General features: G+C 48.0%; 1 protein-coding gene across 5 annotated transcripts in view; it reads right to left on the minus strand.

Annotated features, from left to right (window-relative positions):
* OTOF (otoferlin) overlaps window positions 1–25,473 on the minus strand; it is an 84,966-nt gene that overhangs the window by 47,540 nt on the left and 11,953 nt on the right. For 4 of the 5 annotated variants that reach the window (XM_038750828.1, XM_038750830.1, XM_038750832.1 and 1 more), the window contains exons 3-5: window positions 22,280–22,368; window positions 16,615–16,714; window positions 12,876–13,063 (exon numbers count right to left, since the gene is read on the minus strand). In XM_038750828.1, the coding sequence (XP_038606756.1) occupies window positions 12,876–13,063; window positions 16,615–16,714; window positions 22,280–22,368 (377 nt within the window). Of the gene's footprint in view, window positions 1–58; window positions 104–12,875; window positions 13,064–16,614; window positions 16,715–22,279; window positions 22,369–25,473 lie in introns of all 5 variants that reach the window. The other variant, XM_038750831.1, reaches the window with a different exon arrangement.

Raw genomic sequence — 25,473 nt, forward strand, 5'->3', positions numbered from 1 at the left:
CTTTACTGGGCTACACTATGGCACCCACTAGATGCTGTCAGATGCCAAGGCCACCTACTTTAGCTCTCCGTCTCGGCCTCCCTTGGTCTTCTCTTTGCCTTTGCTGTCCCGGGAAGCAAGCAGTGAGGAAACAAGGGGGTGTGCGCATGCACACACACACACACACACACACACACACACACACACACACACACAAATCCACATGTTAAAAGCCAATTAGGACCACAGCCTTTCCCCTCTCTCTCACCCCAAGGAATTCTCCCTCATCCTTTAGACCCCTCTCTTCCTCTTTTCCTCATCCTACCAAGAGGGGAATTGAAGCATGAATGCGTGAGCGGAATTGGGTCTAGTATCCTTGGACTCCAGGTCCCTGGGCACTAAGGGAGGGCAGCCAGTTCCACACACTCATTACCGGCCCCCATCTCTGTGTGCTATGAAGCTGGGCTGCCCATAGCAGAGTCCCTAAACCCTACAACCATGCTTTTCAATTAGTGGTACTTCCCAACAAGCCATATGGTACGCGCCTCAAACCCTAGGATACATCACCATAGCTTTAGCTTTGTACAAGTTTAGATACCAATTGGCAGAGCAGCGTTGGCCAACCGGGAAACTGGAAAAATCCTGATAGGCCACTGCCTCCGGGGCCTGTGTCTACCATTTAAGGCTCTGAGTGTCTACTTGCTTATGCCAAGCTCCAAGCAAGCAACAGCTGTTCAGTACCAATTAAAAGTCAAGGAACTTCTCTGCCTTGCCCCCCTCTTCCCCGGTTCTGGCACTACCTGCATAAAGCACAGTTCTGGACCATGGGTCCCTCTGACTGGTCCTTAATGACCAAATGCTCAGCCTTTTTCCCTTCCACCATCCTGCTAACCAGCAGCTCCACAAAGGGAGTTCTGGAAAAAACAGAAACTTCTTTTGTGTGTGAATATATATGCATATATGAAGAAACATTATATAGAGTTCATCTATAGCACACTTCTTCAAATGTGTTTTCAATGTCATATATTTTCCCCTTTAATCTCACACAAATGTATACTCAGTATACCTACATACTTGCCACTACTTACTGAAGAGCCCGAAACATTCCAGCCTCCCTAGAGGCTGTCCCAGCTGGCAGGGCCCTGTAGCTCCAAGAGCTTAGGTCCGTGTGCCCTGCATATATACACCCAAACCAGTCTAGCCAGGGTTGTCTGGATCCTGGAAAGGAGACAATAGAAATTCCAGCCAACACGGACGATTGGCAGTTACTAAGCTATAATACTGTTGTGGTTCCCAGAGGCCCAGGCCTCTGAGCACTGAAAGGCTCAGGCCCCGGAGCCCTAAGTCTTGGAGTACTGAACGCCCCAGACTGAACTCACAGGCCCCTGAGAGGTGAATGTGTCCTACTAGAGGAGCCAGAGGGGTTGGGCAGATGCCAGGGGTACCTGAATGATAAAATATGATGCTTTTTCTCTTTGGGCTTCATTCTGAAATCACAGAAGGGATCAGGGTAGCAACAGGACCGCAACCACAGACATCCCACTGAATGCCCCCAACGCTAAGCACACACTGCCCTTGCTGTCCTCCCACCTTCAGGCACACAGCATACTCTTCCTTCCCCAAAGCACACAGCTCTCTCCCTTACCCACGGTTGGCCCCACAGCTGGCTTATTCCAAAGCATGACAGGAATAGAGAGGGGGAGGAAGAGAAGGGCTGCGAGGCCTCAGGGGACCAGTCCAAGGAGATGAGAGCAGAGATGGGGAACAATCCATCATCCCTAAACTGTTCAGTGAGGCAGGGGACTGGCAGGGTCAGGTGACCCCACACCTGGAAGGTTGGGCAAATTCCCTTGGTTCGAAACCACTGAGAGGAGCTTCCAAGTCCAACTTCCAGGGTATCGTCCCAAGTAACATCACGGGGAGGTGTTTAGGAGGTCAGAAACAGGTTCTAAGCGCTTAGTACAGTGCTCTCTGGACACAGTAAGCCCTCGATACAAACCACTGATTGATTTTGCTCTCTCTTTTCTCCCAGAACAGTAGATGCTAATACACAAGTCTCCCAGTACATGCCCACAGATCATCTGGGGGCAGGGGACAGACCAAGCACATTGGCACTAACTGGGTGGGACTTCCTGGGGCAAAATTTCCAGGGGATAAGCTTTATCCTTCGACTTTCATGGAGGATGAGAGGAAGTTGGATTTGAAACAGAGACATCTTCAAAAATCAATTATGGTACATTGTGGGGGTCTTGGTGGAATGCATTGAGCAATTACTATGTGCCAAACACTGTACTGAGCGCTGGGTGGGTATAAGCTAATCAGGTCAAACACAGTCCCTGTCCCACATGGGACTCACAGTCTAAGTAGGAGGAACGGCAGGTATCGAATTCCCATTTTACATATGAGGAACCTGAGGCTCAGATAAGTTAAGTGGCTTGCCCAAAGTCATTCAACAGGCAAGTGGCCAAGCTGGGATTAGAACCCAGGTCCTTTGACGCCCAGGCTCTTTCCACTAGACCATGCTGTAAAGATGAATTAATTAATGACTGTAGATTTAGCTGAACAAATGGTGGAATAATCAAAAGGAAGGAGTTAGGTAATAAATTCACAGAGATAAATGCAAGGTCTCAGGGAATCCCACAAAAACCCATCTCCTCTAGCTGTAACGTTCCACTAGAACTATGATAGCACTGGTTCTGGAGCCATCAAATGCATAGTAACATTCTGTGGTCACTTTGCTGATTACCTAATGCTACTACACCCCTGTAACACTTTCTCCCTCACCTCTCCCATTTCCAGTGGCCCACTCCTCTGTCCCCACCCTCATTTTCTCTGTTTCATTTTCCCCACTCGCCTCCATCCTTCCACTTACCAATACATGCAAGCTCACAAATCTTTCTCTCCTCTCCTAATCCTTCTTGCTCTTCTGATGTTCCTCATTTTGACTTTCTTTTGGGAAGCTTTCATTTTTGGGCCCTAGTCTTTTCTTTTTAATATGGCCTGTTCTTTGGGGTATTTCCTGTCATCCTTATCTTTCTTTTCTTTAGTTCACTTTTCCATCTTGCCAATTTGCTTCAGTTTTGTTGCTCTGATTCTCCCCCAGCTCTTCACATTGTGTTGTTTTTTTTCCACTCCTTTTGCCTGCCTCTGTGTCTGTTCTCTCTTCCCCTTGGTTGCACCCGGGAAAATGTCTTGTCCTTGAGAGGAGGCATGAAGTTCCTTAGGGCGGGGGATGCCCAGGAATGGAAATGGTGTGACCTCAGGATCAGATTTTTGCAGAGATCAATTAGGCCGCCTCCTGGTCACTAAAAATTCCCCCAAACTTCCCCTGACCCAGCCTACTGAGGCCCCAACCATTTCCACCCTGGCTCTGGACAAGAGCAGCACAACGTCTGACTGACTCATCACTGACCCAACGGAGCAACTGTTTTGGGCTCCACATCTTTAGGGGTCCTCTGGGAGGGGCCCACGTGTACCAGAGTCAGCTGCTTCAGGTCAAGTGGTTCTTCAATACAAAGAAAATTCCACTCCTGTATGTCTGCCTCCCCTTTTGCTCCCTGTACTCCTGTTTGGCCTCTTTGGGGCCTTAATTCGGCCCTGCTCTGGGATACCAGCCCTGTCCTCACGGCTGGACTCACACTGACTCCCGTCCTGGTTTGGCACTGAGCCCCTCCTTCGGGCCCAGGTGGTCCAGAGTGTAGCACAGTAGTGAACCTTTGAAGTTCTGCCTCTGGCCGAAGTTGGGACCTACCAGGTAGCCTGTTCCCAGGCACTCCTCCTTTGGTACACATGCCTGAGCACACATCTTCATGCACTCCTATCCAATGCTGCACAGAACCCCATGCTCAGAGAGACAGGTCTCTCTGAGCATGTCCTCCGCATGCACACATGCCCAGCCTCCCCCTGGCCCTAAGGATAGGAGCTGAGGTACCTGGAATCTGGAGGGTCCACTCTGGAACAAAAGGGTTATCAGTGAGGGGACCACAGGAATAAGGGGAAAACACAAGCCCACACTCAAGCCTGATGATCCCAGCCTAAAAGGTGGATCCATTCAGCTGTTCCCAGGAGCAGAGGGAACAGCAGAAATCACTGCACTCTCAGGGAGCTGGGAAAACGGAGGAGACAAGAGCAGGGCTAGGAAGGAACAGGTACAGGGAGTCTGAGAAGTGGGAAAAGCTCAGGAGAAAGGGAGGTGAAAGCAAGAATAAGAGGGTAAAATAGGAGCTGGGATTAGGAAGTTGCGACTTCTAAGCAGAGGCAGATAGGTGACAGACAGGATGGCAAGGTGATAGGGTGCTTAGGAGTGGTTCCTAACAATCCTTTATCCACGCAGGGCAGGCCAGGGAGCTCCAGGCCTCACCAAGCACAAGATAAAGATTATCCCCAGAAGAGGCACCTTGCAAGACCAGCAACTTCAGGGGTGCCCTGAAATGGGGAAGGCCACCCGAGTAATTAAGGGCCAGAAATGGTAGTGAGAGAGAATGAGGTGTTATGGTTGTATAAATGCAGGCATCTGCATATATGCATGTGGTTCATGTCATGGCTACCCCACTCCCAGGGCTTTAATATTTCTGACAAAGAAAGCTCACTAAACTTGGATTAATTTTGTCACGGTCAGCGGGAATAGTGGAGAGATTAGAACAGAGCCCTTGCAACCCCAGTCCATGCATAAAGAGGCAGGAATGGAGGTGGACACAGAGACTGAATCAGAGAAGGGTTTTCTCAGCTCTCTCTCCACAGGAAACCTAACTCAAGGATGAGTAGCTTCCTGGTTAGCAAATTTCCCCAGCCAGGTGGCAATGGGGAGGGGAAGAGGCACCTCAAGAGAAACTTACCCAATCAGCCTCGTCTCGCTGTCCAGACTAAGGGAAGGCAAACCACAACAAGGACCATTTATGCTGAGTGAAGACTCAGAAGAATTTCCAACTCCCCCAAGGGCCACTTTTCTGTCACTTCCACCCAAGGTCTCTTAGCATGAATGCTAGCCCTGCCTCAGTGGCCTTTTAGGACTCGTTTATGGGAGAAGAAACTGAGGCACAAAGATTTACCTCCTGGGACCTTCCAGCTGAGCGGAGTTAGGGGCTGGGTGAAACTGGGATGCCTGGATCCCCACTCATTTTCTGGCCGGCCAACTGTTCACTTCCACAAAATTTATGGATAGCTGTGGATGGAGCCTCATGGGTTTTGGATGTCTGAGTTCCCCATGATGGGGAGGGATGGTTGGGGCAGCTGCGGTTCTCAGACTGACTGACTTTGGGAGAGAATGGAGAAGGAGCACGGGGAGGAAGCGCAGGGGAAGAGTTGGAGACTCTGTGGCTGCAGATTCCTTATCTAGAGCTTCTTTCTCCAACCCACAGTGAGTCTGAGGACACCCCACCACTTTCCAGCCCCTGAAACTCCTTCAGGCTGAACGGAGATCCTCAAGAACTCTGAAGATGATTTGCTTTCTTCAGGACTCTAAAGAGCTTGGTTTCTTCAACTTCTCCCAGCGAAAGAAACAAAGAACTAATGGTGTCACTGGGCCAGAGAATCTGCCATGAACCCTCTGTGACAACCCTGTGACTCTGGGCAGTCCCTTCACCCATCATTCTCTGGCCCTAAACTTGCTATCGTTCAATTCAAATCACAGCAAAACACAACAAAGACCATCGTTCCCAGCTCGACTCCCAACCTCCAGGCACAGTCCCCACAGCTTTGCCAAAAATTCACTATCCCTTTTCCCAAAGACATTGCCTCGACCCAGAGCTCTCCCCAGCAGCTGAAATCTACCCGGAGTTCCTGGCTCAACTGCCCAGCCAAACACAAGGGGTTGGGTCCACTGAACCCTGGGGAGGGTCTGATTGTGACACCCCATACACCTTCAGGCTAAGGGTACTCCCTGGGTGTTGGGGTGTGGTCAGGATGCAGAAGAAAAAGATAGTTCTAGCACCGATGCACTGGGTTCGTCTACGGTCCTGAAACTTGGCATCCTTGAGTTTACATGCCCGCCTTTGTGTGCACACACACTCATGAGAAGGCACACATGTACCTCTGGGGGTGGAATGGTACCTGGAGGTCAAGGAACACTGGCTGGTGTTGTCACCCTCTCCCAGCTGGTGGTCACTGGGATAAAATTCCTCCTCCTCTTCCTCTTCTCCCCTGGGAGTAGCCAGATGGAAATTGAGGGTGCAGGTGTGGGAGGAGGGCAGGTTGGGGCTGGAGCTCTGATCCACCAGTGAAGCTCAGAGGCTCCCCTCCCCACGCACATGTATTCGAGTTTCCACTAATCCCAAAAGAGCTCTCCCGTCCCTCTTTTTTTCATAGGAGGCCAGCCCTTGCCCCTCTTTATGCTATTTGTTAGGCACTTATTATATGCCAGGCACTATACTAAGCACTGGGGCGGATAACATCTAATCAGGTTGGACACAGTCACAACTCACAACTTGAATCCCCATTTTACAGATGAGGTAAGTGAGAAATAAAGTGACTTGACCAAGGTCACAGAGCAGGCAAGTTGTGGAGCTGGAATTAGAATCTAATTCTTCTGACTCCTGGGCCCGTGCTCTTTCCAGTAGGCCACACTGCTTCCAATGTGGGCACTGGTGATACCCCCGGCTAAAGCAGCATCACCATTCAGACTATCGGAAGCTCCTTCCTCTCCCAGGGAGAAATACCATCTGGCTCAAGGGCCCTAGTTGTGGAAAAGCCGGTGCCTCCGATGCTATTTGCTGGTGCCTGGCTGGAGAGGGCAGCAGGGACATGCTGCTCAGCAGGAATAACGCTCTCGAGTCTACCCTTCCGTAACCTTCCATCTTGTTTCAAGTGCAGAAATAAGATGTTCAAAGCTCCGTCTGAAGTGGGTGGGTGAGCTGGAATACTTTCCTTTTGTCAGCTGGTCCTCGAGTTTATATTTTTAAACCTATTTTCTGGGGTGGAGTGACTCACCGAGTGGCTCTCCACAGCGTCATAAAGGCTTTATGGTAATGTGGCACTTTTCTGCTGTAGAGATTCGTGAAGTGATGAGTTAAGTTCACTCTTCTTAAAGGGAAAAGTCTCTGACGCTGATTAGGTGAAGTGAGGCCTCTGATTTGGGACCACTTCATTTAGATCTTTGAAGAAATGATTCCGACATATGGGTGAGAGCATCTTTATGGCTCCCTCTGGCACTATTTGCCTTAGTGTGGATTGGTGTGCCACTACCTGCTTTCACTTAGAGCATGGGTATGGGAGTCAAAAGGCCCTGGGTTCTAATTCTGGCTCCACCATTTGCCTGCTGTGTGATGTTGGGTAAGTCACTTAATTTCTCTGGGCCTCAATGACCTCATCCGTAAAATGGGGATGAATACTTTGAGCCCCATGTGGGACATGGACTATGTCCAACGTGAGTAGTCTGTATCTACTCCAGAGCTTAATACAGTGCCTGACACGTAGTAAGCACTTAAATACCATAAAAAAAACAGCTCTAGATGGAAGTTTACAGAAAGCTAGTGGAGGAAGGAGGGTCTGGGAGTTTGCTGATATGTTTGCCAGCTTCACCCGTGTTCGAAGTGTATTGCTTTTGACTATCTTTTAGAACGTCTTACCCTCCATCAGGCTTTCATGAAAACGAATCAGTATTAAACAGCAGTCATGAGTCTCCCTGTCTCTTTCCTCTCTGGGACAATCTCTACCTCTGGTATCTTCAGGATGGCAAATAAGAGCATCAGAATATGAGACCAAAGAAATGCTCATTCCTGGGTCAGACCAAGATCCCTAGTCCATTTCCTAAGGAAGTATTGTACTCTCCCAGGTGCTGAGTAGAGTGCTCTGCATGCAGTTAAGTGCTCAACAAATACCACTGATTAATTGGCTGAAGCTTCTTTATTCCTCTGATCTTCTTGATGGTCCTGTCACTCATTCATTCATTCATCCATTCAATCATATTTATTGAGCACCAACTGTGGTCAAAGCACCGTATTAAACGCTTGGGAGAGTACAATAAACAGGCACATTGCCTACCCATCCTGTCTGAACCTTCTCTAGCTTTTTTATGTCCTTCCTAAAATGTGATGACCAGGCATTCCCAGGGGCTGATGTGCCATGGTTTTATATGGTTTTAACTTGGCCTTCTGTTTTGTTTTTTATTCCCTTCCTAATGATACACTTTTTGGATGCTACTACATATTGGACCAATAATTTCAAAGAAAGCCAATAAAGCCCATCACCCTCCAGTTATAATTAGGATCATTTTACCCAAGATACAGCACATGGAAGCCCCGCTTTGTGAAGTCTTCCTGGAATCGATCCCCATCTATATGGTATTCCATCATCCAAATGAGCTTTGTGATTTTGAGATTTCACTGCACATTCCCTCTTCTGGATCACTTAATATACTCTCCCAAGTGCTTAGTACAGCGCTCTGCACAAAGTTAAGTACTCAATAAATACCACTGATTGATAGATGTTAAATAAAACCAGGCCTAGTAGAAATTCCTAAGGGACTTTTCTATTTTACCCTTCTCTCTCCTGAAAAACTGCTGTTTATACATTTGTTTTCAACCTTGTAACCAGTTTTCTATCCATGACAGAGAATTCATTCCAATCCCATGATTACTCAGTTTGCTTTTTATTCCTTTAGTATGGAATCCTGTCAAAGGCATTCTAATAATTTAAATTAGGTTTACCGATTCCTCTCTCTCCACATGCTTGTTGACTCCTTCAAAGACTTCAGTCGGCTAAATGAGACACGATTCCCCCTTCCGTATGGTCTTTCCCCCGAAAGGTTACAATTTTTCAAGTGCTCCCTCATTCTAAAAGAGATTCTTCTGATATATCGCTTGTAGAAGGCAGGGATGTGTCTACCAATTCTGTCATCTTGTACTCTGGATACGTACGGATCTGGGTTCTAATCCCTGCTCCACCACATGCCTGCTGTGTGACCTTGGGCAAGTCACAACTTCTCTGTGCCTCAGTTACCTCACTTGTAAAATGGGAATTAAGATTGTGAGCCCAGTGTGGGACAGGGACTGTGTATCCATCCCAGCACTTAGAACAGTGCCTGGCACATAGTAAGTGCTTAATACATACCACAATTATTATTATTATTAGTGATAGATTTGGAGTTCTCACATACTTTGGAGTTTTGAATTTTCCCCTGCAAGATGCTTGGGTAGATGTTCCATCCCAGAAATTTGTTTTCATAAATTTGTTCTAAAACTTCCTGTATGGTCGCCACAGTTTGATCCAGGTCCTCTGACCAGTTTAAGTCATTCCTCACATATAGTGTTTCAGTCTTGACTGGGCCACCACCTCAGTCTTTTCTAAAAAATGAATATCTTGGCAGCACTGTTTCCCCACTGTTTTTCTTCCTTTCATTACACTTCAGAGGTGCTAATTATGTCAAGTTCCACAGCAGCCACCAGTGATTTGGCAGGCTTCTTTCATTGGTGTAGGAACATTTGTATGCCTTGGCTCTCCGTTTTGGCCAATCTGCGTATCTGCCAGCTTCTTCTTAGATGGGCAATCTAATCCATCTGCCACTGTCATTTCCTCCAATGTTCCATCTGATTTCCTTTGGACTCTCCAGCATTCCCTAGACTTTGGGTCACCACCCTACCAGATTTGGCATCTAGCGCTTTTCTGTATTTCCTGGCTTTCCCCTGGTTTTTTTTTAATTTAATAATTGCTCAGTTAGAGAGCGAGCTCACAACTCAAAACGGGGCAGGTAGAATTGTAAGGAAGTGAGCATGGACTACAAACCCCTTCTAGACTGTGAGCCCACTGTTGGGTAGGGACTGTCTCTATACGTTGCCAACGTGTACTTCCCAAGCGCTTAGTACAGTGCTCTGCACACAGTAAGTGCTCAATAAATACGATTGATTGATTGATTGCTTAGGGACCGGTTTCACTTACACTTCCCAGATACTACTGGGGCATTCTGGGAGGTACTGGCTCCTTTACAGCGCCACACTTTTGGGGTGGGAATGAGTTCCCCCTGGGGAGAACTAGGAGAGGAAATTCAGTTGGAGCTTCCTGGGATATGTGTTTGGGAGTTCAACTCCTGATTGATATCACACTATAAAAATTCCATGTGGTAGCTGATCTCTGCTTAACCTCAACCTGGGGCAAAAAGGAAGCTAGGGGAGTTAATTTGGGGTTAGTTTTAGACTAGACCTCCATTTTGGTCTTTCTATTGCCCGTCTCTCCTTTCCTTAGTGCAAATTATACCCCAACTTTAGTCACTATCTTGCTTAGGATTCTGGTCCGGCCATGATTATTATGCCTTCAGGGAGCGCTAAATGGATCTTGGCTGGAGCTTTTAATTATGTATTGTCCTTGGTTCACCCTAAAAACATGATGGCCACAATTCCAATCTCATGAAGCAAGAATGTCAGAGCCTAAAATCTGCCATCTGTTATTTTTTGTGTGTCAGTAGCCAGGTACCATTTTGGTTCATTTGGTGTCTGTCCCTCCCCATAAATTCCATCTGTCCCAAAAGGTCCCTCAGTTACTAATGCATCTAACCGCCCCCGGGATCATTGTCTCATCTACACCCCAAAGCCCTGGGTGGCTGCCTAGGTGGAACCAGCAGCTTTTCTGAAAAAGTTACCATGGAGATCCTGGAATCAATCAGTGGTATTATTGAGCATGTACTGTGTGCAGAGCACTTTACTAAGCTCTTGGGAGAGTACGATATGATAGAGTTGGTAGACACGATCCCTGCCCACAAGGCAACTATCAATCTCAATTTGACCCTTGTGACCTCCCTGCTGCCTTTCCCTGTGTCATTTATACTAACAACCAAAGCATCTCTCTCCCCCTCTTCCATTTCCCTCTCTGCGCCAGGGTGGGTGCTCCAAACCTCACAACCTCTCCTCTCCAAGACTATCTCTCTGTTCCCTAGGTGGACATACACAGTCACTCGCTCAAACATATTTATTGAGCCCTTACTGTATGCAGACCACTGTACTAAGCGTTTGGGAAAATACACTCTATCAGAGATGGTAGTCACAAACTCGTTCACCTGAGACAGGTGACTAGACTGTGGGCAGGGGATGTGACCGCCAACTCAGCTTAGTACAGTGCTCTGCACATAGGGCTCAATAAATATCCTTGATTGATTATTAGACTGTCCTTATTCTCTCCACTATCCTTCTCTTCTTTCCTCTCTGTGGCTTAGGTCCACATTAGAGATGAAAAACTTGGCAGTTACAGAAAGCCTCTAGGGAGAGCTCTGCCACAGTCCTCTTCTAGTCTTTATAGACTAATGTTGGAAAAAGCAGCCATTTTCTACCATTCAGGGCAACTAATGGGAATTTTGCTGGGTAAGGCAGCTGACAATAAAAGTTTCATAGTCCTTGCTCTTCTGATTCCTCCCCTAAATAGTTTAACAGAGGCCCAAGATCTGGGCCTTCAATCTGGGGACAAAACTTCAAATGTTATTCTAGGTTGGCATTTGAAGACCGATTTTTTTTTTATCTGCTAGTCTTAGTTTTAAAATTAAACTAGAATTCTAATGGCCACCTAAGACACCTACTGATATGGCATCAAGAAGACCAATCAATTCACTGTTTCTCCAAGTGCCTTTTGGAAGTAGACTATCCTAGCTGGGTGGACTATTGATCTGATCCAAAACTGAACTGTTTACAGTCTTCTGTCAAAAAGCCATTTTGGTCCTGACCGGAGCCCATGGCAGTTCTCCTTTCATTAGCAGGAGTCGGGACCAACTGCAAGTCATCTTCAGGCTTCAGAGACCTAGGGAGGTGGTGCTGGTCCTAGGGGCCTTCTCAGTACTCTTCTAAGGGGAGGAACCCAGGTAGCTCCATCCCAAACTGGGGCTCGGGGGTCCAATGTGGGAAGGTCTCAGAAAAGAGTGACCAATGGGGACTTCCTTTTCCTCAAAAAGGGTTCCCTGTGGGCCAGGGGACACTGGGCCCAGAACCTTATATTTGATCTGGGTGTCCGCAATTACCCCTAAACTCAGATACTGGGAAGAGGCTAGCAAGCTCAAGCAATAAACCCTTAACCAAGTGGAGTTTTGCCCAGCAAAATGCCATATGCCATCCAGTCTCTGAGTTGCGTGTATCTTGGGCTCACTTCTTATGGTCTCCCAGTTACATCCCCCAGCTGTGGGACAATGTTCTCTGTCCCCCTGGTCTCCTCCGAAGCCCCTTAAATCCTCCACACAAATCCTCGATCACCTCTTCACTATCTGGGTTTCTCCCTGGACTGGCCTCATCTCACTGGAAGTGAAGGGTGCCAAACTGCTGTCCCTGGAGGCTTCCAGCATGTGGGTTGTCAGTCACTGCCACAACAAGCCACATCCTAGAGCAGCACACTGTAGTCCTGGTCAAGCAGCTCGGTTCCCCCTCCAACTTCTGAACTGGGTTCTCAAGACTGCTGGGTGGGACCACTCTGGATCTGGTCCACACCACACTGAATCAACTTGGAAGAAATGGAGAACCCTTCCTGGGCCTGGTACTTCCTGGGCATTTCAATCAGCTACTCTCAGGCATGTTGCATTAAGAGCCGAATGACGGTGCAGCAATTAGGGTAGGTCCCCCAACCTGCCAGCGAGAAATGGCGGTGGGATGTTCTCTGGCTCTCAATTGATCCCAGGTTCCTTCTCTCTTCTGGGAATAGTTATGATCCCCACAGGAATAGGGAAGGCTCTGGGGGGTAGTACTAGGAGGAGCGGCTTATAGGCCCAGAAAGTCACCTCTCCTTCTCGGCCCCATCATTCCCGCCCTCCACTTCCCCTGACTTCACTGGCTACTGCCCAGAGCTGCTGTGATACAGATACTTCACCCTCCCCACTCCTCCATATTTCCATCCTCCCAACAAAGATGCCCACTTCTGGGTTCAGTTTGGGCAACCAGATCCCCAGAGGCCCAATGCCTGAGCTGGGAGGCTCCCTGGGAAAGCCACCGTCTTGTTACCTCCGGAAGCTCCTTTCCCCACGTTGGCGAGAGCTGTGGTGGGATCCTGGAAGTAAGCCATCCGTCTCCAGGGCCAAGCCGTCTCTTCCCTCTCCCTGGGAGGTCCCATCCCCTAGGAATTCCCCATCACTCGAGGAGCCCATGGTGCCATTTGCTGGCTGGTACCAGATCTCCACGCAAATACTGGTCTGGAAGGAGAGAAGTGGGAGAGACGATAAACACCCTGAAAGAACCCAGCTGAAAGTTCGGATAGCCAGGGCAGCCCTGCTGGCCCCAGGCACCGGGGTCCCTGCCCCATCCCTCCCAGTGGCAGAGCCAAATAAGCCTTGGAACCAATGGCTCCAACACCTCAGTCCTTGAGGGGAGAAGGGGTGTTAAGGGTAGGACCACTGGTCTGGAATGTAGTTCCATTCATCACGACTCCCTCCCTCTCTTTCCTTCCCTGTGCTTTACCCCACCCCCGACCTTATGGTGTTCAGACTCCATGGGTCAACTGCCCACCCGGCCGACTTCTCTCAAGCTCTGGAGCCCCATGGAAAAGCCTTGCTGGTAGTGAAAGCCTAGGACACTGCCCCAGGCCAACATTTTCTCCTTCCTCAAAGAAGGAACCCCCCAACCTCAGTGTGAACACAACCTGATCCCCTAGGATGGCCGGAGCTGTTTTTATCCCAAATGGTGGCAGAGGTAAGAATGAAGTTGGGGAGGACAGGTGACTAGTGCTGTCAGTTCAGACTCATTGAGGCCCTGCCTAGGGCTGGTGAAGTGGGCACACAGGAGAAGAGGCAGAGACTGGGTTTCTCGATTTTATTCCCTCAGTTTATTCCCTGGGCTTGGTCTGGCTCTCCTTGATTACCTCAAGGTAACTTTAGAGTTATCTAACCTCGGTGCTAAACATCAGAGAGTCATCCCAAACATTCAGCTCCAAGTGTCCTGGGCCAACTTGCCAAATAATTCAATTCACCAGTTTTTTTTCCCCCACTAGCCCTCTCTCCATCTAGGAGGTAAACTGGGAATAAAGTCCTGGATCGGCATTCTCTCCTCTTTGCCTGGTAGAACATTTATAGAAGCTGGTTGCCTGTCCAATTTGGAATCTGATTTCAGGGCAGGGTGAAGTTCTGCGTTGGAGTCTGGATTTAGGAGCCATGGGCTTCAAATCTGGCTTATGTCCCCTGCTTGTCCCATCACTACAGACAACACCTCCCAATCTTGTCTGCTATGTCACCTTGGCAAGTCACTTAACTTCTCTGGTCTTCAGTTACCTCATCTGCAAAATGGGGATAAAGAGGGTAAGTCCCATATGGGACAGGGACTGTGTCCAACCTGATGAACTTGTAACTACCCTAGTGCATAGAACAGTACTTGGCACATAGTAAGCACTTAACAAGTACCATTATTATCATCATCTCACAGACCCATAACCGTGGCACTATCTTTAACTCATCTCTCTAATTCAACCCACATATTCAATCTGTCACTGAATCCTGTCAGTTCTACCATCTTGGCATCACTAAAACCCACCCTTTCATCTCCAGCTAAACTGCTACTATGCTGATCCAAGCACTTATCCCTCCTTGACCACTGCACCAGCCTCCTCGCCTCTTCTCTCTCCCAACTCCAGTCCTTACTTCACTCTGCTTCCCAGAAGATTTTTCTAAATAAAAAGCAACAAAAAACGCCAAAAAACTCTTCAGTCCATGTCTCCCCTCTCCTCGAGAACCTGCAGTGATTGCCCATTCACCTTTGCATCGAACAGAAACTCCTTACCATTGACTTTAAAGTACTCAATCAGCTTGTCCTCTTCTAATCTTACCTGGCTGATTTCCTGCTACAGGCCAGCCCACAATTTGCTCCTCTAACTCCAGCTTGCTCGCTGTGCCTCATCCATCTCGCTGCCAACCCCTTCCTCACATCCTTCCTCTACCTAGTAATTCCCTCCGACTACATTTACACCAGAGCACCACTCTCCTCACCTTCAAGGCATATTAAAATCACATCTCCTTCAAGCAGCCTTCCCTGATTAAGCCCCTTTTCCCCACTACACCCTCTGCATTATCCATGCCCTTATATCTGTACCCTTTAAGTATGTGATATTCACCCCACCCTCTGCATTTATGAACATATCCATAATTTATTAATTATATCTAACCTCCCCCTATAAATTGAAAGCGTCCTGAGGGCAGGAAACTGTCTAGCAATTCTGCTGTATTGTACTCTCCCAATAATAATAATAATGATAGCATTTATTAAGTGCTTACTCTGTGCAAAGCACTGTTCTAAGCGCTGGGGAGGTTACAAGGTAATGAGGTTGTCCCATGGGAGGGCTCACAGTCTTCATCCCCATTTTACAGATGAGGGAACTGAGCCCAGAGAAGTGAAGTGACTTGACCAAAGTCACACAGCTGACAAGTGGCGGAGCTGGGATTTGAACCCATGACCTCTGACTCCAAAGCCCGGGCTCTTTCCACTGAGCCACGCTGCTTCCCAAGCACTTTAGTATAGAGCTCTGCATCAGTAAGCACTCAATAAATACCACTGATTGTCTGAGAGAATCCCCTCTCTCTGACCTTCATGGTCCCTAACCGTGATTCAGGAGATGACCCCAGCCCCTCGCAGAAGGGCTGAGATGTTTCCTAGCCATCCTCAGTCTCTTCCTCTGATGCCTTTGGGGAGACTCTGCTCTTCACTCTATTTCCCCCTTTATATTCAGCAGGGGCTCCAGCTACAGGCAGAGAACCACAGTAATGTAAACCAATAATGAACCCTCCTGCCCTTCCAGCCACTTATGCCCAGGCTGGGCTTGTCTCTGGGGGCAGGGAGAAAGGTATAATCTTGAAGGGAATTGGCTTTACTCCCTAGATTCCTGCCCCAAATCTCCTGGCTTTCCCATCTTTTCACCCTAAACCTTCTTCTCTTTCTTGCTCTTGGTCACCCTCTGCCGCCTCCTCCTAAGCCTCCTTTCCTTTTCTTCAGCCAGACGAGAACTTCACCAAGCCACAAGAAGACCTCCTGAAGGGTGTATAAAGCAACTGGAGGAGGAAGACTTCCTTCTTCCACCAACCCCAAGCCCATCTTCCTCCAAACGACGTTCCTGGCCACCATCCAGGCCTTGTGAGGCTCTTGGCCCGATCCTGCCAACGTCCCTCCCAGGAAAACTATTTTTTGCTTCTCTTGTCTCTTCTGCGAGCAGCTGAGATGCCTGTCTGCTTGGATTTCTGCACAGGCTCTCCCCTGAGTCAAGGTTCATATTGTCATTAATATCCCAGAGAAGACAAAGTACAGAGTCAGCGCCTTGAGGGAGATGCTGCTGCAGTCTCCCTTTTCTAGCCATATCAACTCTAGAAAGCTCTAAGGTCAACTGACTGCACCCTGGGAAATGTGCCATCCTTTCCCTTTAATACGGAATACTGCTCCAAGCCCCGGGCCGGTCCCTGGACTCCAATAACTTGAGCTGGGCCTTCTGGGTTCTCTTTTGGATTTTGCCATTGACTTCCCTTGAGGTCTCGGTTAAGTTCTTCCCTTAATCCAGGCCTCAGTTTCCTCACCAGAACAACAGAAGCAAACCTGCTGCTCCTTCCTCCAGGCCTAATGTCAAAGGGGAGGACGGAGAGGGATCTAAATCTGGTGGCAACCTTACGGAGAGATGGTGAGTTGGTGACAAGGGTGGAAGGAGGAGGGAGGCCCACGTGTTTGTTTTCTTAATTGCAAAAGTAATGCTAGTGAGCAACAGGCAAGGGCCTACCTTAATGGTGGAGTTGTTGTCATCAATCAGAGTGTCAGTCACCTCCAAGTGGCCCTCCTCCACCACCTTCTGCAGCACCATACAGAAAGTCCCGATGATCCTGGGGAGAGAAAGAAGTTTGAGTCAGATGTGGACAGGAGGCTACTTCAGGTTGTGATGAGGCTAGAAGAGAGCCAGCCAGATGCTTTGACCTCATTGGGGATGGTGGCTCTGATGTCCTTTAGGATTTATTAACTATACCACACTGAAACTCAACCACCACCGAGGAAGAAAGACAGGAGAGTTGAGCATGGTGGATGTCCCCTGGTAGGAAGCTAGGAAGGGTAGATGTTCCCACCTTTCTCTGTACCCTTTTTGAATCTGCCATCCTCTCTTTCTTTTACTGTCTACTCTGTGCATCCTACTCTCTTTCTTGCCTTTTCAGTCTCCTCCTCCCCATTCCTCCCCCAACTCTGAGCTCCCAGAATCTGATCACTTTAAACAATTGTGGTAGCTGCATGAAATGGGTGTATTTCCTAAAAGGATTTTTTTCTATAGAAAATTATTCTTTTCAGAATGCGCAAAAGTGGCACTTAGGGTTAGAAATCTTTATTGCACCAGGCAGACAGGACCAATGTTTATGGAGTAATAGTCTACTGTTCTTGCCGCTTAAGTCAGCATGGCTATCTGATCAACAGCCTGCATTCTGGGCTTTTCCACACCCACAGCCCTATTCTGCTGTCTGCCTGGGCAATCCCCAACAGTCTCCAGAGTTCATGGAGGCCAACAGAAGTTAAAGAGGGGAGCAGTGCAGACTTATGAGCACCTTTGGTCAACAGCTGGCTGGGTCCATCAGGAAGTACATATAAGGACCCACTCTAAGGACAAAAACACCCCGTCCTAATGACCTCAAAAGTGCCCTCAAATCCTGGGTATTCATTCATTCATTCGATCGCATTTATTGAGCGCTTACTGTGTGCAGAGCACTGTACTAAGCACTTGGGAAGTACAAGTTGGCAACATATAGAGACGGTCCCTACCCAACAACAGGCTCACAGTCTAGAAGACTGTGAAAGGGTAGCATGTAAAAGGGTAGCAGGTGGGGTGGGAACAAGCTGGGAGTTGTACATGCTGCTTCAGATTAGAAGCGATTAATATTCAAAATTAACACTGTACTCAGTGCTGGGGTAGAAACAAGATAATCAGATTGGACACAGCTCCCGCCCCACAAAGGGATCCCAGTCTAAGCGGGAGGGAGAACAGGATTTTTATCCCCATCTAGCAGATAAGGAAACAGAAGCACGGAGAAGTTAGGTGACTTGCCGAGGGTCACACAGCAGGCAAGTGGCAGGGCCGCGATTAGATCCCTGGTCCTCTCACTCCCAGGGCTTAGAACAGTGCTTTGCACATAGTAAGTGCTTAACAAATACCATCATCATCATCCCAGGCCCATGCTCTTTGCCTGAGGCCACATTGTTACTATACACTAGCATAAACTTTGGTAGACTTCCCTCTGATATTATTTCTAAAAGGCCACTTTTAGAAGAACTTTTTTTTTCAGAAGCCCATTTCACAGTAGTAAAATGTCCCTTGGTAAAAGGAGAGGGCAGCACGGGAAATGCAGTGGAGCAGGACAGCACCAGGGACAGTGTGGAACGTTTCCCTGCACATGCTGCCAGCAGGATTTGGCTTCACCATCAAAATACCAATGGAGCGATCTTGACAGCAAATACTTACCTTGCTTCCCCATCTTGAAAATGATCATTTCCATGAGGGCAGAAACTACGGTGCCCCATTGTACTATAGCACTCATGAACTATCATCTTCCAATTTTGAATCATGGAAACTTTCTCCAAAAAAGGAGACACGATTGGAAAAAACAAAATTGTCTCGGCGTTCCAGTTGAGGGACAGATCTAGATAGGCGTTTTGCCCTTCTTGGCCTCTCCCTTTGGGCTGAGGCTCTCTGAAGGCAGCCCCCGGTCCCAGCTGGACCAATCTTGCGGGTCTGATGAATCCTCAAACCCTAAGACAGTTGGGTTGAGCCAGCTCAGAACTGGACCCAAATGCGCTCAGGCCAGATTCAGGGGCCCCCTACCCTCACGCAGAATGGCTGCCTCACAGAGGCTGAGGCATCACCCGTTAAGAAGCGAAGCCAGACCCACCTCAGTTCAGCCGGTGGGCATTTCTAGTCAGCCTCAGATGCCATGATCTGGAACTGGGCCTCAGATTTCTGGCCAATGCAGGGCTCTTCATTGGGCTCCCCCAACTGACGTTCTGACTTGGGGCTGGCACGGTTGTTGCCCTCTAAATGTGCCTACCAACTCTGTTAGATTGTACTCTTCCAAGTGCTTTAGTTCCATGATCTAGACTGTAAGCCCAGTGTGGGCAGGGATTGTCTCTATTGGTGAATTGTACTTTCCAAGTGCTTAGTACAGTACTCTGCACACAATAAGCGCTTAATAAATATGATTAAGTGATCTGTAAGTGCTCAATAAACATGACTGATTGATTGACAGAATCTGGGGTCACTCAACTCTCATCTCATACCAGATTCTCCTGCCCAAAAGCAGCCCAGGCTAATCCCCATGTTGCTTTCCACTCTCTCCTCACAACTCTGCTAGTTCAGTATCATCTCTCTGATCATCTATCATCCCTGCCCACTGTTGGGTAAGGACTGTCTCTATATGTTGCCAACTTGTACTTCCCAAGCGCTTAGTACAGTGCTCTGCACACAGTAAGTGCTCAATAAATACGATTGATGATGATGATGATCTCTCTTAGCCTCATTCCCCCCAAACCCCTTGCCTTTCTCAGTCTCTCTGGAGAGGAGCCTGGGAAGCGCCTGCCTAGAAAAGTGACTGACAAAGGGCAAGACGCCCAGAGGCGATTAGGTTCCTGGATTATTAGCCGGGTGGAGTGCGATGCTTAAGGCAATCAGGCTGGAAAAAAGACCCACCACAATGAGGTTGCAACCCAGCCCCATGGAGGCTTCAATAATTCAGGTTGCTTCCTAAAGGAGTTAGTATTGAATGTCTGTGGCTGGACCGCTTTGTGCCTTGGGCATTCTGCCTGGGACTCCTACCTAGTTCAGGAGCGGATACTCAGAGGCAATGGGAATTCTGAGTTGTCAGGGATAGGAGGGTCCCCCATGGCAATGTGCAGGACTACTGGGGTTGGGGAGCCCGTTGTTGGGTAGGGACCATCTCTATATGTTGCCGATTTGTACTTCCTAAGCATTTAGTACAGTGCTCCGCACACAGTAAGCGCTCAGTAAATATGATTGAATGAATGAATAAGTTTATAGACCCACTGGCACCCGTGGAACCTGGTTTCTCCATTCCCTTCCCTTCTACTGTCTTCCCTTTGAGCATGGGATAGGATAATCATATGACCGCGGGCCCTGTCTCTTGGGTCCCGCTTCCAACTCTGCTCTCAGGTCCCCGATGTGGTTGTGGGAGAGTTAATCTATGCCTCGGTTCCCTTACTTAGGTTCCAAGGTCAGTCTCATTCTGTCGCATTTTCCCTCTGTCCTCTTTGGAGAGGAACTAAACAATCATGAGTTGTTTCGGGGCCTGACATACCTCTCCTATCCTGTACCTGGTAGAGTCTCCCCCATTAGTTGGAGTAAGGCAGCAAGGTACATCCCCAGGTTGCCCATTACCACCTCAGCCCTTCCCACCCTCCGCATTTCAGAGGTGGCATAAGACACACTGCCAGCTTTTTGTCCCAGATCTGAAGAGGGGGCTATAGGAGACAACCCACAACCAAACTCTTCAAGCTCCCCTGTTCTTTGGTCACTCTAACCTCACCCTCTTCCCTCCCTAGGCCCAGGGAAGATGGTTTTATTAGGGAACACAATGTAGCTTGGCAAATTTTTGGCTTCCAGTGAACTCCAGACCAGTTCATCTTGCACTTCTGCCCCATTGCCAATCCTGCATTCTGCTCCCACCCAAAACTTCCTCAGATTTTCTCTCCTTCAAGTTCTCCTGCCTCGAGTTATTTCTGCTTATTCCCTTTCCTCTCAACTCAAACTTTTCTCCTCCTTTGTCATCATTTCTAATTACTCCCACTCAGGACATGCTCCCTCCCTCTCCAGTGCCTGTAGCCACCCCCAACCCTCCAGTATCCTTGGACTACCCGTAGACAGGGCTGGATAAACTCAGTGGCTCAAGACACTGATGCCTGGGGCCCCAGGTTAAGTGAACGGCCTACAGTGAGAAGCAGCATGGCCTAGTGGAAAGAGTACAGGCCCTGGGGTCAGAGAACCTGGGTTCTAATCCTGGCTCTGCCACTTGCCTGTTATATGACCTTAGGCAAGTCACTTTATCATCATCATCAGTATTTGAGTGCTTACTCTGTGTGCAGAACACTATACTAAGTACTTGAGGGAGTAGAATACAACAGAGTTGGCAGGCATTTCCTGCCTACAACAAGCTTACAGTCTAGAGTGGGGGTCAGGCACTAATATAATGCATAATATACAATTTAAAGATACGTACTTATCTGTGCCTCAGTTATCTGTAAAATGGGGTTTAAGACTGTGAGCCTTATGTGGGACCCGGACTGTGTCCAATTTGATAAGCTAGTACTTATCCCAGCTCTTAGTACAGTACCTGGCACATAGTAAGTGCTTAACAAATGCCATTAAAAAAAAAAATGTGTGCCCCCCCCCCCCCCCCATGGCTCCAATCCCCACCCGCACGACAGCTGGCTTGAGTGCCCTCCCGTGATGGAAGCCACTCCCCTCCCTGCAGTCATGGTCTGTTTGCCAGCACAGAGGCCTGGAGGAGTCTCAGCCACAGCCTTTTAGACTGTGAGCCCACTGTTGGGTAGGAACTGTCTCTGTATGTTGCCAATTTGTACTTCCCAAGCGCTTAGTACAGTGCTCTGCACATAGTAAGCGCTCAATAAATACGATTGATGATGATGATGATGATAGCCAACCTGGTCCAGCTTTGCTAAGTTGCTAAGTTGGAAAGGGGAGAGAGCCCTTAGGCTTGCAGAGAGAGAAGGGAGGGCGGAAGATCACTCCCTCACCTGTCCTCTCTAAATCCTTGGCTGCAACCAAGCTGACCTGGGCAAGCCCTAGACAAAAGCACCTGCCCCAACGGAAATACTAATAGCGTCATTAGTGCTTAACAAATAGCCACACAATTAGCAATTGTTAACAGGAACATCAGGCTGAACCACTGATTGAGCAATCAATGGTGTTTATCGAGCTCTGAACCACTGAATTATCAATCAATGGTATTTACTGAACTCTTACTAAGTGCAGAGCACTGTACTAAGCCCTTGGGAGAGAAGGATACACTGGAATTAGTGGACATGTTTCCTGCCCATAAAGAGTTTATAACCTAGGGAGGATCAATATCGGCAATTGGGACGGGGGAGCCAGACTGGAGATGGGGGAGGCTCCTAGCAGAACTCTAATCAGTTAAAACCAAGATACAGCTCCAATGTCATCATTATTTCAGGAAAGGGTACCCCCCAACATATCCACTAAGAGTGTTAACACAGATCTGCCTATAGGATCATTCTGACTCCAGCAGAAGCTTCAATGACCAGTCCAAGGGCTTTGACATACGTGTTCTAGGTAGCCCTTTCCTCATCCTAACCTCCCACACTTCCCCGCCCCGACCCTACGCAAAGAGTCCCCCTGTCCTCCTACGCCCATCCATACTTACTTGTTGCTGAAGACTTTGCTGTAGTTGAATATCTGTATCTCCAGCAACTCATCGCCATCAATGTTGCTGGCGACTGGCCATCGGAAGGTCTGGAGGAGACAGGAGGAGTTAGGATGATCCGGGATAGGAATGACAAGATGGGATCTTTTGGGGTAGAGACTAAGTCTTGGGGTATGTTTTTAGGCCTTTTGTCCCAGGGCTTTTCCTGCAGTTTAGGTTTTTGATGCCTTGTCCTCCCATAATATTAATTGTGGTATTTGTTAAACACTTACTACGTGCAGGCACTGTACTAAGCACTGGGGTGGATACAAGCATATTGGGTTGGATATAGTCCCTGTCTCACATGGACTCACAGTCTAGGGGAAAGGAGAATGGGTATGGAATCCCTATTTTACAGAGGAAACTGAGGCACAAAGAAGGTAACTGACTTGCTCAAGGTCTCACATAACTGGCAAGTGGAGAGTCAGGATTAGAACCCAGGTCCTCTGATTCCCAGGCTCAGGCTCCTTCCATCAGGCTTAGCTGCCTCTCAATCAGTGATATTTATTGAACTGTGTACAGAGTAGTGTACTAAGTGCTCTTAGGGAAAGGGAAAGGACTTTTTGGAACCAAAGGATTACTGTACCCCTCTGGGGCACAGGCTGTTCTTTAAGGAGCCTCACTGTGACAGGGATTTCCCCCAGGAGGTACTCTGCCAGTGTTTGCACACTGCCCTTGGGGAAAACTGAGGCACAGAGAAGTATCTAAGGACAACACACTGCAGGCAAGAGGCAGAGCCAGGATGAGAGCCCAGGTCCCTGTATTCACAGTCCTATGGACTTTCCATTAGGCCATGCTGCTTCTCAACAGCATTTTATGTGTCCTACTTCCCACACCCGTCCCCAGTACTTATTTTCAAACCTCCTATCCAGTTAGGTTGGGGAATATTCCAGGAGGTTCCTTTCTCCCCCACTCCCTCACCTCTGCCACCAAGAAAGATGAGGGTTAAGTCACTGGACCCCCTGCTTCAAGGCAAAGAGTCTTTGTCACTTTCTATATCCACGGGGTAACTCTAGTCTGGTTAATAGGGGAGAAAAAGAAGACCGTTAGCAAGCTGGTGAAAGCCCTCAAGATGGATTCTGAAGCAAAGGGGAAAATTTAAGAAGGGGAATTAGACAGTTCTACTCTGGAAGTCTGGGAAGTACCCCTCTGCGGGAGCCTGCACCTCATCAAACAGCTTCTAGGCCTGAAGGGTTTTGCCGATTAGCTCAGTGAGCTACCAGCAGGAGGACTGTACAGTAATTTCCTTAATGATGATGATGTTATTGTGCTGTGGGGAAATAAGACAAACTCCATGAAAAGATGGCTGATATGCCATAGTGGGAAAGGATCCGGGGAATAGGAAACCCAAAGCTTTTTCTACGTTCTAAGTTTTCTGGTCTCTCTCGAATTGAGAAACAGAAAACAGGATGGGGCAAAAGATGGTAGATACATTTGCTTTACTTCAAGCGGGATTGTTTTAAAAGACAGAAAGGTTTAGGATAAGGAAAAGGGCAGATTTAAAAAGAAAGTCAAATGAGATACTTAAATACATGGCAGTTATGCTGCAGGGATTTTCACTGAACAGGAAAATCGTGTATAAGGTGATCTTGAAGTAAAATTATGCTTAGATGGGTATTTGTGTAAGAGTTATGAAAAATAAGCCCAGGTGGAGTTGATATTGGAGGTCACAGTTCAGGAGGAGTGAGCCCAAGATATGTCCATTATACATTTGGTGTTGCAGGAGGTGGAGGGAGAGGAACCCAGAATAGGTGACTGGCTTGTGCATGGTGGCCCAGACATTTTTGGATGTAGCCTGTGCTTTTTTCCTTTAACATACAAAAACAGCTGGTTTCTGGGGCCCAGCTCAGCTTTGAGATTGAGTGGTTGTGGGGAAAATGGGGAGGAGGTTCAAGGGGGGGAAGGACCACAGGAGGTGAGGAGATATGAGTCCTCAAAAATTTGGTCCTGGAGATCAAAGCTAGGAGACTCTGAATAGCTGTTTGGTGATGGCAGAGACTGGGTCTCATAAAAAAAACAAAACCCTCCTCCCTCCTATTATTTTTTCTTAACCTAGGTATTTGCCTTCCTATACTGTTGACATAGCGTTTAAGGAGCATTCTTTAGGTGCTTTTCTTTTCATCAGCAGGGATACTGGAACCTCATTCATATGCATTCCTCCCCACCTCCCCCCATTCTGGATTCTGGTTAGGCCCCTGTGGGTCCCCAGTGCTTAGAACAGTGCTCCAGTGCTTAGAACAGTGCTTGGCACATAGGAAGCACTTAACAAATACCAACATCATCATTATTATTATTATTAAAACCCATCAGGGCGTGGGCTGGACTCACTCCAGGCTATTCTCCTGTTTCCTCCTTTCCCCTTCTAAAGTAGTGGATTATAATGTCTCCGTGCATGTAGCTGTTCCAGGACACTGCTGAAACTAAAAACAACAAGGCCCAGGCTTCCTTCTAGTTCCGATCAAATCTGATCTGGATCTTTGACCTATGACTCGGCTCGGACTAGGCGTTGTCAGGCTGGGCCCAGCTACTCACTTGGACTTCGTCGGGACCCGAATTCAGTTACCATAGATGGCGGGGGGGGGGGACTTTATCATCAAAGACAGACCATATGGGGATTTAAAAAAGAATGATTGTAAGCGCAAAGTTTGAAAATTCCAAATGCAGTAGCAGTGCCAGTGTTAGGGGCAGGTCATCCCAAAGAGGCTTCTTTGGTAGAGTCCGCAAAGAAATTTGGGAGCAAGTAAACCTCCAAAATCGCAATCATGAACAAGATAGGGAAAGGGCAGATTATGAAAGAAAGTTAAATTAGATACTTAAATACACAGTAGTTATGCTGCAGCGATTTTCACTGAACCAACAGAAAATCCGTGTGTAAGATGATTTTGAAGTAAAATTACGCCTAGATGAGTATTTGCATATGAGTTATGAAAAATAAGTGAGAGCCTGGGTATAGCAACTGAACCTCCAAAATCGCCAACATGACCAAGGCAGAACTTACTTGACTGAAGACGAAGCATGCATTCACACAGGGCGGCAGTTTTGGTGGGTGGTGGGGAGGAGAGAGATGGAGTGATAAAAATGACAATTTAATCTCCAGTGATGCGTCATCTTCCACTGGGGAAAGTCTTAAAATTGTATATAGCTGTTTTACATTA

The sequence above is a fragment of the Tachyglossus aculeatus genome, chromosome 9 (genome assembly GCF_015852505.1).
Source record: "Tachyglossus aculeatus isolate mTacAcu1 chromosome 9, mTacAcu1.pri, whole genome shotgun sequence".
Classification (NCBI taxonomy): domain Eukaryota; kingdom Metazoa; phylum Chordata; class Mammalia; order Monotremata; family Tachyglossidae; genus Tachyglossus; species Tachyglossus aculeatus.